The following is a 14,284-nucleotide window of genomic DNA, read 5'->3' as shown; positions in this document are numbered from 1 at the left end:
CTCCCAGGGATCCCGCCCAAGTGTGAGTTCATGAATAAGGTTTCCTTCTGGTTAAGGGGTCCAGAAGCCACACAGATAGAGGGGAGGCTTGACAAAAAATCAATCCAGAATACCCTTGAGGAGGAAGTAAGGAGGCTGCAGAGAGAAAAGGATTACACAAGATCAAGGCCACTGTGAGATTCAGCCCTGATGAAAAAGTGTTTCAGCACCACCACCACTGCCCAGCGCCCCCACTCAGGGTAGATTCATACAGATTAACTCAGAGTTGGACCTTTCATACCACTAGCCCTGGTCCTTTGACATGATAACCACCCTTGTCTCATCTGCCTTGGAAATGGTCCCCATCTCTCCGTTGCCTTCCACATGAGGAAAAGGAAGCAAGAAAATTAAATGGAAGGTTTCCCAAAAGCTGGGAGGTCCTCCAACACTCTCAACCTTCCCCTCTATCCTTGACCTCACCCCAAGCATTGTCACTCTGGCAGTTTGTTTGTTTGCTTGTTTTACCATAGCTATTGTTTTTTTCCTGAACTTCCTTGGACATTTTACAAGTAGAGTCTTGGAACCACAAGGAACCACAGCTCTGACTGGCAAACAGTGGCTTGGAGGGCTGGCTGACACTGCCCCTCCCAAGCTGGAACCAGGGCTGGCCTTGGAGACATGAGATTCAGGATCATGGCTGGGGAGGTTTTTAGATGGCTGGAAGATAGTTGCTTTTTCTTTCCTCTACTTTCCAAACTTCCTATTCACTATTTATTATATGATTTTAAAGTGCATTCACTAATGGACACTATGCTTAGGAAACAGAATCAAGTTTCTGCTTTTTTTTTTTTTTCCCTGTCTGAGACTCCTGAGAAACTTGGTTCCACTTCCTAAGCATAGTGTCCATTAATGAATGAGCTTTAAAATCATATAATAAATAGTGAATAGGAAGTTTGGAAGGTTCAGATGGCAGGGAAGGAGGGGTTAGAAGAGAAAGCCTGGGGAATTCTAATTCCCCACATCCAGAAGTGTAGATAAGGATTCAAGAGGAGGCAGCAGGATCAAGCCATGTGGTGTTCAGAAAGGAAGAGACCTTTGAAGATTATAGAAAAAAGGAGAGGAATGAGCCTAGAGGAAGAGAATCTTTATGCTGGGAAGGGTAGGGACAACAATGGAGCAAGGTCTCAGGGAAGGCACAGCAGATGGGGCTGCCCCCCTCTCTGAGGCAGGCTGTTGAACTCCAAGAGAGAGGAGGAAACGGAGATAGGTGATGGAGAGGGAAGAGTTCAGCCTGCCTGAGGGACATGGTTCTTTGGGTGGAACAGTAGACAACAGCCAGTCCAGGGTCAGGGTAGGCTTAGGGTACTGAAGAGAGGGAAATGAAACCATCACTGGAGAACTTCTCTCGAGAATGACAGTAGGACTGGGTAGGACATGAGCTTCAGGGTTGCTGACAGGGTACTAGGGCACAGCGAAAACTCTGTTGAAAGCTTTGGCCACAGTATCTGTGCCAGGCTCCAAGCAGTGAAGGCAGAGTGGAGCTAATGCACCTATAAATGGGGTATGCCCAGGGAGGGTGGGAGATGTCCTGTTGGATGATGAGATCCCAGAAAAGAGGGAAAGGTGTTGATTTTATTCCTCTCATATCCATCCTCTCCCAAATGACAAGAGGATATCAGAAAGGGTCAAAGTAAGGGACTAAAATCACAGATAGACATATCAAGGGTCAACATCTTGGACGTGCATAATCATGGTAGGTATGTGGAGGACTTTGGTACCAAGAAGGCTGAGCAGCAATGAAGCTATAGGATTTGATCAATAATTGACATAGATGCTGAAATTACAGAGGACAATAAGCAGAGATGAATAATAAGGACCCCATGATAAAGTCAATATAACAATAGATCTGCAAGATGTTAATGGATACACATCACAGACACATAAATTTTTAGGGAATGAGGTTATTCTATAGTTTGGAAAATGCCAGATTAAAAAAAAATAAAGTTCTTTACTGCAGGACTTCCCAGAGCCTTAAAATGTTAATGTATTTTAATGGACATTGTAATTCTCCAAGAAGGAGAGCTACAATGTCCAGCATTTCCCAAACTTCTTTGAGAGTAGAACCCCGTTTTCTTTGTAGAGGATCATCCTGTGGAACTGTTCTTGGAAAACACTTTGAGAGATGCAGGTCCAGAGTACAAAAGATTATGCCACAGCAACATAAGGTTCCCTGGGAACAGTGGAAACCAATAAGGAAAACCACATTGGTGGGAGATAAGGAGGCAGAGAGGAATCATGAGGAGGTGGCCAAAAGGAAGGAGTGTATGCACATAAAGACAATAGGGTGAAATGGACCCCACATGAGAAGGCTGGATAAAAGGGACAATGGGTGCTGTGACTTCTAAGTAGTACAAAGGACATCAGAGAGGCCAAGGGGAGCATAAGCTGTGAATGACAGAGCAGAACGGGGCAGTGCTGGATAACAATGGAGGCTCACTGAGGGACAGCCCCAAATCCTGTCTCACAGACATGCACACGCCCACATGCAGAAGCTTCTGGGCTGCCCTGGATTATTCACAATGTACGTTCCCATGGCAGCATGGCTTTCCTTTTGCCTGGCCAAGGCTGGGCGCTAGCAGGGGAGGGCAGGCTCAATTAACAAACAGCCTGTTTCTCTGCTCACCACCTTCCTTGCAGCGCTTTCTTCTTCTCAGAAAGAAATCCAACTGTTAAACTGCATTATTTAATTATAGGTTTCTTTATTTTGTTTTATTTTTGCGTTTTATCTTTTAAAAGCTCAGGATGTAAGAGCTGGTTGGTTTGGTGGGTTTTTTGTTTGTTTGTTTGTTTGCTTTTTTTTGGTTTTGGGGTTTGGTTCTGTTTTGTTTTTTGCTTTTTTAAGATGCAGCCAGTCATTATCTTCCCAGTTTATTCAGTGTCCTTCCCAGACATGGAAGGGCAATGTTCCCTAAGCCCAGAAGTTTCTGGCACCACAAGCGCAGGTGCAGTTGAATAAGGCTTACCTCAGTGGACAAGCCCCTACCACTTGAGAAGGTTTTTTTCTGAGGCTCTGCCCAGGGCTCTGACTGAATTTACATGGGAAAAAATAAACCATGAACATCAAGCAAGGGTCTCCATGTCAGAGTGTATTGTGCATGCATATGCCCCAAACTGATGTGGAATAGGATGATTCTCAGAGGAATACATTAGATCCAGGAAGGTCTCCTGGAGGAGGTAAAGTAGGAACTGACTCTGGAAGGAGAGGAAAGGCTCAAACTGGCAGAAGGTATGGAGAACGCACTGCAGAGGAAAAGAAGTGTCAGGCACAAGAGAAATGGGAGTATTGGCAGGATATCCAGGGGACAGGAAGAACATCAGGTTAACTAACGACCATAAAAAGAAGGAAGAAAAGATAAGACTTGGCTCCCAGAGGGCTCTGGGTCACATCCTTGGGAGCCCAGGCTATGGGGATCAGCAGAAATCAGAGGCCTGGCACTGCTGGGTGGCCTCTAGGATTTCTGCAGAAGGTCTTCCCATATGCTTAGCAAGCAATCAGAATCCAAGTTTCTAAAGGTTTTAAAGGTTGTGTTACCTATGACTCTCCCCATACCCAAATCACTGCTGCATAATCCTGCCAAGGAGTTGTTCTGCCTGTGCTTCAACATCTTTAGTGGCAGGGGGCTCATTACCTTATAAGATATACTAGCCCCTAATGGGAGAGGCAGCTGCCAGGTCACTCTCATCTAACAGGAATGACAATAATAAATTACTATTGCTACTACTGCTAACAATAATTACAATAATATAGAATGCACTTAGTCATTACAAAGTCTTCTGCACACTCCCATTGCATGCCTGCCCTCACCTCCTACATCTACACTCTGAATCATCATGCTCTTGCCTTTTCTCCGATGAGGTGGGAGACAACTGCTGCTTAACTTCCCCTTTCCTTTATCCTCTCCCCACCTCCTCTTCTCTCTGTTTTGGCTGTCGCCCAATAGCCAGACCAACAGTGCCTGTGGCATGAACCTCTGCTCTACAGGACTGGACTAGTTCTTGCTCTGTGACTCCACTGCTACTCCTTGTAGATAACCACAATCACTCAGAAATAAGGGTTTGGTCAATGTGGTATAAGCACGTGGCATGTTTCTCAAAATACGATCTTTGGCTACTAACACCGTCTACCCCAGCCCCTGCCTCAGACCCTACCAGAAATTCTGATCCAGGAGGCCTAGAGTGGAGCCCTGGAACAGGCACCCAGAGTGATTCTGGCATATCTTATTGTTTGAGAACAACTGCCTTAGGGGCTCTGGCCAGTCTTTGGCTTCAATTATATCAGGGATCACTGGACTTTTTCTTAAAGGGTCAGATAGTAAATATTTCAGGCTCATGGGCCAAATGGTCTCTGCAATAGCTACTCAACTCTGTTGTTATAGCAAGAAGGCAGCCATCAACACAATCTGTAGTAGGTTGAATAATAGCCCACAAACATATCATGGCAAAGACTTTGCAAATATGATTAAGTTAACCATCTTGAGATAGGGCGATTATTCTAGATTATCTAGGTGGGCCCTAAATGTAGTCACAGGTATCCTTAAAAGAGAGAGGCAGAGAAAGATTTGACACAGATGCAAGAGGAGAAGGCAATTTGACCCTGGAGGTAGAGATGGAAATGATGCAGTCACACGTCAAGGAATGTCGGCAGCCACTGGAAGCTGGGAGAGGAAAGGAACCAATTTTCTCTTAGAAACTCTGGAAGCACAGCCCTGCTGAACTCTAGATTTCAGCCCCATGAAACTGATTTCTGGCTTCCAGAACTGTGCAATAGTAAGTTTCTGTTGTTGTAAGCCACCAAGTTCATGGAAATTTGTTGCACCATCAATGGGAAACTAATACACTCCATAAACAAACACATTGCTGTATACCAATAAAACTTTATTTATAAAAACTGGTGGATGGCCCACCAGCTACAGATTGCTGACCCCAGAGTGAGACATTAAGAGGTCTTTGTGCACAAGATGTATGGGAGAGAGAAGTCAGATATAAATATTTGGAAGTCATTATTCAGAAAAAAACAAAAACTAAACATCTAAACATGAACCCTCACTTGAGTTCCCTTTGCCAGGACAGAAAGATAAGGAGGAAACAAAAACTCCTTTAAAAATCTCCTGTCCCTGATCCATGCAGAAATGAACTCAAGTAAAACCTCAGGGAATGTGCCAAGTGCACAGATTCTCCAGTTGGAGCAATTCTCACAGGGCCAGGCCAGGGGGCTGAGGTTGGGTAGGAAGCTCGGGGAATGTCCCTTTGGTTCTGGGTGTCCTTTAGAACACTCAGCTGGGGCCAGAGCCCTCCTTTCTCTCTCCGTCTGCCGCAGCAGAAAGAAAGCAGCTGCCCCAAGCATAACTTCCCCACCCCTACTTCTCCCCCACTAACACACAAGTGAATCTGAACACATGTGCACACATACAACTTCTCTAGGTCCTTTACAAAAGAAAGTCCCACAAATACTCACCAGACACGAAGGCCACTTTTTCCTTTAGGATAGGAAGGACATCAGAAGCTTTCAAACCATCATTCCGAAAAGACCCTGTGGGACAACAAACCAGAAGGAATCAGGGTGAGAGGAGCCAGCTGGCTGAATCACAGGGTCCCATCCTCAGTCTCCCAATCCCATCATCAGTCAGCAAGTCCTGCCTTGTCCAGGTCCTACAGCCCAGCCTGATGGACCAGGAGAGGGTCCGCAACAGAAGGGATACTTCCACATCACGCCAGCCACAGGGGTGATCAGGGCTGCAACCCCCCGGTCCTTCTCAAGGAGAGGACAATCCAAGTCATCCTCCCCACGTGGACAAACCTCCATGCCGTGGGGGCAAAAGAAAAAAAAAACAGCCCTGTTGCTATTGAGCAACTTGAAGATGGGGGACTTTTAAAAAATCATGTTTGTACCTCTAGTGCCTAGCACAGTGTCTTGAACATACTCAGCACTCAGGAAATATCTGTTGAATTAGTTAATTGATATCAAGATGGATTACAAAGTCCTAAATAATCCTTCTTGCCTTTCCTCTGGCACAACAACTATTAGTCTTTATTTTACAAACAAGGAAAGTAAACCACAAAACTCCTACAGATGGAAGCAAAGTTGATGACAATGCTCCTCTCCCCACCTCTTCCTCCTCCCCTCAATGTCATCATCATCAGTCCACGATAGACAGGAGATGGGGAGACACAAATCTCCTGGGAAGGAAATGCACTACCTTGTTTAACTTGTTCTCTTTCTAAATCTTGCTTCTCATTTAGAAAGTCCTTTCTATGTTCTAGTTGAGTTCCTGTTAGGGGGCTGGAGGCAGAAGCTTGGGGCTCACAAAGAATGGAAACTAAAGATGTGCCTGGAGGAACAGTAGCCTCAGGAGGCAAAGGACAATCCAGCCCAGTGTGAGATTTGTGGGAAGTCAGGACCCAGCTTCCACATACACAAATCCCAGGCTAGCCCATTTTACCCCTATCATTTAACCTAAGAACCCCACAGGGACTCTCAGGGAGAGCCACCCACACTTACAGCAATTCGAGCTATAACTGGGGTCTCTGTTACGTGTCGCCATTAGGGACATGACACAAATACACCTCAGAAGGCGAGCGGTTGTATGTCAGCTCAGAGAGCAGAACCAGATACCATGGATATCCCCTCTAGTGCCTTTCTCCACTTGGCTTACGCCCTTGGGGTCCAAATTTGACAATTGACAGAGGAAAACAACATGCTGGACAGGACAATCCCACTCAATCCTTCAATCTCTAAACATTGACTGCTTCAAGAAACCCATCTGGGAATTTTGGCAATAAAATTCCAGGCCAGGCATAAGATCACTGGCCTAGGGAAGTGAAGTGGGCCAAGTGCACACTCAACCAAGGAGGAAGAGAGATGTGTCCTCAGAATGCCAGTTTCTATGATCAGAGGTCATACCCTAAACCTAAAACAAATTTCCTAAGTGTCTCTGACCATTTTGCCTATTTCTTCTCTTTCATTTTTCACCAAATGAAGACTGCAAGTTTTTTTATTCATCAGTCGTTTCTCTTTACTAGCTGACAGAGAACCAGCTACAAGGCTCACTTTGAGAAGACCTTGAGCAATAGGAAAACAAAGTAACACCATAAAAAAGAATACTTGAACTTCAAAGCCTATAAGCATTATTTTGAACTTTCTATCCTTAGTTTCTACAGATATTTATGCTGTAATTTTATCTTCTCCACAGAAAAACAATTAAATTTCACTAATAGAGGTTAATTAGGATCAACATAAATTATTATAGAATTTACAAATAGATATATAAAGTATTTTTTTCATCCTCATGCAATGAGGAGACATTTCAGCTTCCTTGGCAATCTATTAGGCTTTATCTGTTAGACAAGGATCAAGGATCTTTAACTAATACATGACTTGTTTGTGAACAACGATGCTTCTGTATCAAAATACATGATTTTCCTTTGTGAAATATATCTTTCTATACATTAATTTTAAAACACTTTCCTCTATATCACCATGCACTCTACTAATTTCTATAGAAAAAAATGTAATATAAAAGTTAAATTTCAGTCCTGTCTTCTTTCGGATTATTTACAAGTTCAATAGCAAGGCCCAAACTAATGAGATTTACTATACAAAAAGAGTCCACATAACTCTCTTCTCTCCTAAACTCTTGTCCTATTTTTTTCTACTGCTGTCACTCTTGTCCTCTACTGTGTTGCAGTACACAAGAGGGTCCTAATTCTAAATAGCCATAAGACCTTAAGGAAGGGTTTCAAATTTGCTATAATGGAAGCAAAGGGTTCCCCATCCTATCTCCTCTCTACTCCCACCCTTGGAGAGGAAGAGGAAGCTCCAAGTCTCATCCATCACACCCACTCATTGTGCCCCACCTCTTCCTTCTCCCCACCAGGGCCCAGGACCGGAGAGAAGGTATGCAGCTTGTCCACGCAGCTTGCAGTCATGGGCTCCAGTAAATGTCAATACCTTGGGTTCAGCTGTTCTAGGATTCCTAGGGCTTCTACTTCCCAGGCCAGGGTCCTCCCCAACCCTGTAGAGGCCACTGCTGGGCCTGGTTGTGTGTCCACCATAAGAAAACCTAAAGTGTCCAGATTTACAAAATCCAAACTAGGGGACAATCATTTCCAATTACAACTAAAATTTTCGTATTATAAAAGGATTTGCTCCAGAGTCTCTTCAAATAAAAATTCCCCTAGTGATTTGAATTAGTTTTTCATTTGCCAAAAATTAAATTACATATAACTTTTCAACAATATATGTATTATGTGAAGCCAAGTAGAGCTAATTAGCCCAGCAGCTCAGAAATTGGTGACCTTGCATATAAAACCTATTTGCACTGGCTAAAAATCCTATGTATCATATCTATTCCCCCAGGGCCCTTGTGAAACCAGCTGTTGGAATATATAATAAAGGAGAAGTTCATTGAATGCTAACTCAAACGGGACCAATGAAATAGCAACATGTTCTCACTATCAGGTACGTGTCTTGGTAGACTCATGGTATATGTTCAATAAATATTTAATGAAAGAATAAATGAATGGATGAAATGTTGATCCTTCCTAAAATGACTTATACAAGGTCAGTGACTTCATCTGTCACACCAAGCACTGGCGATCTGAGTAGATGCCCTCCTGGGTACTACTCAGCTCTAATACTCTGAGACTTTCTAAACCTTCTCTTCATATTTGTTGGCCTTTAAGATCCTCAGGTTATCAGATCAATATGCTTTAAAAGGAAGCACTGGGAATAAATTCCCTAACAAGATTCATTGCACCTTGGGAAGATAAAACATTTTACTGGCTTCCTGGCCCATTTTTCCCCCAGAATCAGTTTACAGATGCTCAGGGGCAGATAACCCCACTTCGCAGGTAGCCCAAAATGCCAAAATGGGAGAATAGTGATGGAAGAACTTCAATGAGGCTTAACCTCTTGAAGAAGGCAAGCTTACATTGCCATTGTTATTTCTGGTATAAGGCATATTTGATAGAAGTATTAGAAAATAAACTCTAGATCATGCTTGTGCAACCTGTGGTCCTCAGGCCTCAGGCAGCCCAGGACAGCTTTGAATGCAGCCCAACACAAATCTGTAAACTTTCTTAAAACATTATGAGATTCTTTTGCAATTTTTTTTAGCTCTTCAGTTGTCATTAGTATTAGTGTATTTTCTGTGTGGTCCAAGACAATTCTTTTTCTTCCAATGTTGCCCAGGGAAGCCAAAAGACTGGACACTCCTGCTCTAGACCAAGCATAGACCTGTTTCCATCTAAAAAAACAAACAAACAAACAAACAAAAAACAGGCTTGCTACCTCTAAAGAAGGCCTCAGAAGACATTAAGAAAAAAAACCCTAAGCCCTTGGAGTTGCTGCAGGAAAAAACAAAAAACAAAATCAGAGGTGGCACCTTCATGGACCTGACTCAACGTGGGTGGTGGGTGTTGTGCCTCTTCTTAAGGACAAAGGCATGCTTCGCTGGCATTCAGTGCTAATCCCACCCCATTTGTGTCCTGCTGCTGTCAGAATTACAAGCCTGCTGTTCTGTTAATTAGCAAAGTTGAAATGCTCCGCATCTATTAAGGAAGTACAAATTACCCCTGCCATCTCCCCAGGATCCTCCAGCATGGGTCTTCTCCAAACCCCACTTTGGCTTCTCCTTCCTCCAAATGTGTTATGCTTACATTGTTTCTAGTCATCATTTCCCATGTTGGAAAATGCCAATCATCCTCACTGTGGCTCCCAGCCTCTGTGTGACCTTACGTGGCAATGGTAAAACTGGCCCTTGAGCCCCCAGCCCTGTCTGTGGTTTTGTGGGTCTAGAGAAGCAGTATATTCCCCAGGGCACCTGGGTGCCTTGTGTTCTATATTAATCTCCTTCAGAAAGCATTCCTGATTTCAACAACTGAAGAAACAAACAACAGAGTGAGCGTTTATAGAGCATTGGAGTTTCAAGCTGCCAGAGTATCCACGGATTGCTCTTTGTTTCCTTTTGGTTCTCAGTCACACCCCTTTAATGTGCACCTATTTAGAAGTTACTATGTAAGTGTTCTAATGTTGCTTCAAGTGGGCCTGAGCCCTGTTTCTGCACATTTCCCTATGCTCAGGTTTCTGCCTTCTCTTTCTACTTCACCCGTGTGGTGTCCAGTATAGAAGCCTTACTCAAAATGGCACTGAGTCACTGACTGAGAGGCTGCATAAAGGAGATCCGGCTTACAATTGAGAGGTGCAGGAGCTCATTTGGCTGGACCTTAGTTTGGTTGTAATTTTGAAATTTTCCTATTCCTAAGGTCATTATTTCATTAATTCTATATTGAGCACTTACTATGTGCCAGGCCATATGTCGGGCTTTGGTGATAGTAAGACAAATAAGAAATGGATCCTGCTCTCCAAGGGGGCTTCCAAGCAGAGAAAGACAGGTTTCCAAATAGGACAATTAACTGTTATCAGAGACAGGACACCACCTGTACAAAATGCAAGGAGACTCAAAAAAAAAAAAAAAAAAAAAAAAGAGTTTCTTAAAGATGAGTCCTAAAGCCTTGCTACTCAAGGTAATAAGCATCACATACACCTAGAACCTTGCTGGAAATGCAAAATCTCAAGTTCCACCCCCGACTTACAGAGTCAGAGCCTACATTTTAACAAGAAACCCAGGTGAGGCCAGACATGGTAGGTCACATCTATAATACTAGCACTTTGGGAGGCTAAGGCAGGCAGACGACTTGAGCCCAGGAGTTTGAGACCAGCATAGGCAACATGACAAAACCCTATCTATACAAAAAATACAACAAAAATTAGCCAGGCATGGTGGTATGCATCTGTAGTCCCACCCACTCGGGAGGCTAAGGTGGGAGGATTGACTGAGCCAGGGAGGTCGAGGCTGCAGTGAGCTGTGATCATGCCACTTCACTCCAGCCCGGGTGACTGAGCAAGACCCTGTCTCAACACCCCCCACCACACACAAAAAAAAACTCAGCTGATCCATACGCACATTACACTTTGGGAAGTTGTGTACTAAAGTATGTCTTTCCATTCCAGAGTTGCCTCAGAGGCAGAAGATGGAGAAAAGCATCCTGTAGCCTGGCCTAAACAGGACCCCTAAAATCTCATCTAACACTACTCATCACCCCTCCGGCCCCTATCATGGGAAGACTCCTCTCCACTGCCCAGAGATTCCAGAGATTCATCCATTACCCTATAATAATCTATTATTCAAACTCAGCTTTGGAATAAAAAGGCTATCTGGGAGGTAGATAAATTCCCCCTCCAGGGCATTAAGAGTGGACTACATCTTACTTTTTGGTGGCAGGAGTGTTTATGAATAACACCTGTCCACACCGCTCAGCATTTTGGTAGCTTAAACCATTCCTTCATGTATCAGATGTTTTAATTTCACCACAAATCTTCCTTCCTACCCTCAGAGCCCTACCTTCTCTAACTACTTTCGGTAGCATAAATACTGTCACCGATAATATTTACAGACCAAGATGCCATCTCTAAGATAGCCCTGAAGGACAGAGAAGCCAGTCTGCTTATGCCTCTTTATCCCACCTGCACCCCCACTCACAGGTACAAAGCCCTGAACACTGGGGAAATGCTGGACAAGAAACAGAAAGGAGGGGTGCTCCCACCTGGGGAGCTCTGCATCTGAGAACACAGTGCCCATCTCAGGCAATTCTCTGCCTTGGAGGGGAAACCCAATTTCTGCTGAGTTTCCAGCCTAATAAAATACCGAGTGTCCATTTCCCCCAATACCAGGAAGCTAACAGACTGCATAAAAAACCAGTGAAGACTCTGAGATTCCGATAAAAACCTTCCCACCCTTCCCCCAACCTGACCATCCTGTATCCACTATATCTTAATTATTGGTGCCATCATCCACAGAGCTAACCAAACAGAAACCTGGGAAGCACCCTAGACTCCTCCCCCTCCTCCATCACACGTATTGATTCGGCTACTTGGTTCTGTTGATCCTACCTCTTAAATCTCTCTCTAATGTGTCATTTCCTCTGTGCTGTTTCCCTGGCCTCCCCATCAAGCTGAGCTGTCTCCAGTTGTACTTTATAATCCATCACTCCTGAATGGCATTTATGTGTTTTCGTTTACTCTCCACTAACTGATCCTGATGCCTTGAGGGTAGCGACCATGTAGTATTCCTTGTTCTACCCCAGAACCTCGCACCGGGCCTGTCACAAAAAAGAGTCAAGAAATACTGAAACTGACCACGCACAGGCACAGAGAAGACAGAGAATGGCAAGTTGAGATGATCCATCAGGTCAGTCTCCACAGAGAAGATGATCTTCAAACTAGAATGTAAATAACAGAAGAGGCAAGGGATGGTGGGAAGCAGTACATGCCAAGGCAGAGAGGGAGGGGCAAACAAACTGTATGCCGTGGATGAAGAGATTTTACTCAATGAACAGAAAAGCAGAGTTAGAGGATGATGAAAAGGAGTGCATGGAGGAGGGTGGGCTCTGTGGTCTGACTCCCAACAGGGTGGACACCTGGGGAGGCATCGGCAAAGATGCCACTGCAAGTGCCTTGGGAGACTCCGAGAGCCAAGTCTGTGCTACAGCAAGGGGCAGAGCTAGGTGGAATCTGGCTGGTCCCAGAAGGCTGTGGCTCCTGAACAGGGCTTGGCCCAGCAGGCTCTGATCCCAACCTCCAGGTCACATTCTGCTTTATCTCTGAGGATACGGGGAGGTTGGGACTTGGCCCCTGCTGAGGTTAGTGGTAGAATAGGGGGTAGGGGCACTGGAACTTTGTCTCTTTTGATCTTCTCCCTAAGTCCCAGGAGAGGCAGGAAGCATGTTTGTGGGTAACCTCCTGGGATCTGCTGGGACAGTAGCAGGCTGACAATTTGTGTAAGAACCCATGAAAGTGCAATGTGAAACTGAATCATAAAGGAAAGAGACTTAAAGTCCTGGTCTCTTCTGTGTAGAAAATAGACAGATGGAACCCTTAGGAGAAGACACTGTCAGTGAAACTGGAGTTAGTAGAGACCCTATTAGAAGCAAGATCTTCATTCCCGTCATTCTCCCTTCTTTCATCGCCTCCTTTCCTATGTTAACACAAGAGAAAAAGAGACATGTGGCAAGAGTGGGAGAAAACAATAAGGAAAAGGGGTAAGAGCAAGAGATAAAGAGCTAGAGAGAAAGATACACACACACACATACACACACACACACAGAAAGAGAGAGAGAAAGATATGGAGGTGAATGTTCCTGTCTCCTCTTTATAGACACTAAGGAGCTATTAAGGAAACTGTTGAAAAATGCCGCCAGAGACATAAATATGTTCCTTAGAGTTCTCCTTAAAACAACTACCACTGGCCAGGCTCAGTAGCTCACACCTGTAATCCCAGCACTTTGGGAGACCCTGGTGGGCAGATCACGAGGTCAGGAGTTCAAGACAAGCCTGGCCAACATAATGAAACCCTGTCTCTACTAAAAATACAAAAATTAGCCAGTTGTGATGGTGTGAGCCTGTAAACCTCACTACTCGGGAGGCTGAGGCAGAAGAACTTCTTGAACCCGGGAGGCAGAGGTTGCAGTGAACAGAGATCACGCCACTGCACCCTGGCCTGAGAGACAGACGGTGACTCCATCTCAAAAAAAAAAAAAAAAAAAAAAAAAAAAACCTACCTCCAAGACAGGAAGTGTGTGCTTAGAGAAAGGAATAAACCTGGTAGAGAGAGAGAGAGACTGGGCAGCTTTATGTCAACAACCAAACACATAGCACAGTGTGGAGACCCACATGCCTCTCCCCAACCTGAAAATCTACCTGTGTGCAATGGGGCCAACTCCCCACAGTTGTCCTTCATCACTGTCACCCACAAACATCAAATGGACCAAGGAGCATCCCCCTCCTTAGGTGGCAGGTGTGCAGGAGGGATGGTGCAGCAGAGTTCTCCTCCTTGACCATGGGATTTCTAAGCAAAGGACACCCGGGAGCCTCTGCTAACCTGATTTCAACACAAAAAGGGGAAAAAAATATGTTCTTCTTTTGGCAATTGCTAAATACTGAGCTTTTCTAAGAAAACTGACCAGGCCTCCTGTAACCTGAGGCAGCAACCAGGGACTTGGCTGATAACTAGGTTGGGCAGCCGTTACACTGGAGAAAAGCAATGTCTACCTTCTCTCAACTCTGATATGCATTTGAAGTTTATTTCCATAAATGACCATCTTCTGCCCTGCACCATAGTGAGCTGGACAGCTCCCTTAGGGTGCCTGCCCTAACTGCTCAATCACCATCTGGGCTGGACTCACTTAT

At 44.6% G+C, this 14,284-nt stretch overlaps 1 protein-coding gene across 25 annotated transcripts in view; it reads right to left on the bottom strand.

Annotated features, from left to right (window-relative positions):
• KALRN (kalirin RhoGEF kinase) overlaps nucleotides 1-14,284 on the bottom strand; it is a 700,623-nt gene that overhangs the window by 501,210 nt on the left and 185,129 nt on the right. For all 25 annotated transcript variants that reach the window (XM_054480931.2, XM_054480928.2, XM_054480929.2 and 22 more), the window contains exon 2: nucleotides 5,495-5,569. In XM_054480931.2, the coding sequence (XP_054336906.1) occupies nucleotides 5,495-5,569 (75 nt within the window). The remainder of the gene's footprint in view (nucleotides 1-5,494; nucleotides 5,570-14,284) is intronic.

The sequence above is a fragment of the Pongo pygmaeus genome, chromosome 2 (genome assembly GCF_028885625.2).
Source record: "Pongo pygmaeus isolate AG05252 chromosome 2, NHGRI_mPonPyg2-v2.0_pri, whole genome shotgun sequence".
Lineage (NCBI taxonomy): Eukaryota > Metazoa > Chordata > Mammalia > Primates > Hominidae > Pongo > Pongo pygmaeus.
Note: the sequence above shows the minus strand (reverse complement) of the source record. Positions and strands in the feature narration are given on the sequence as shown.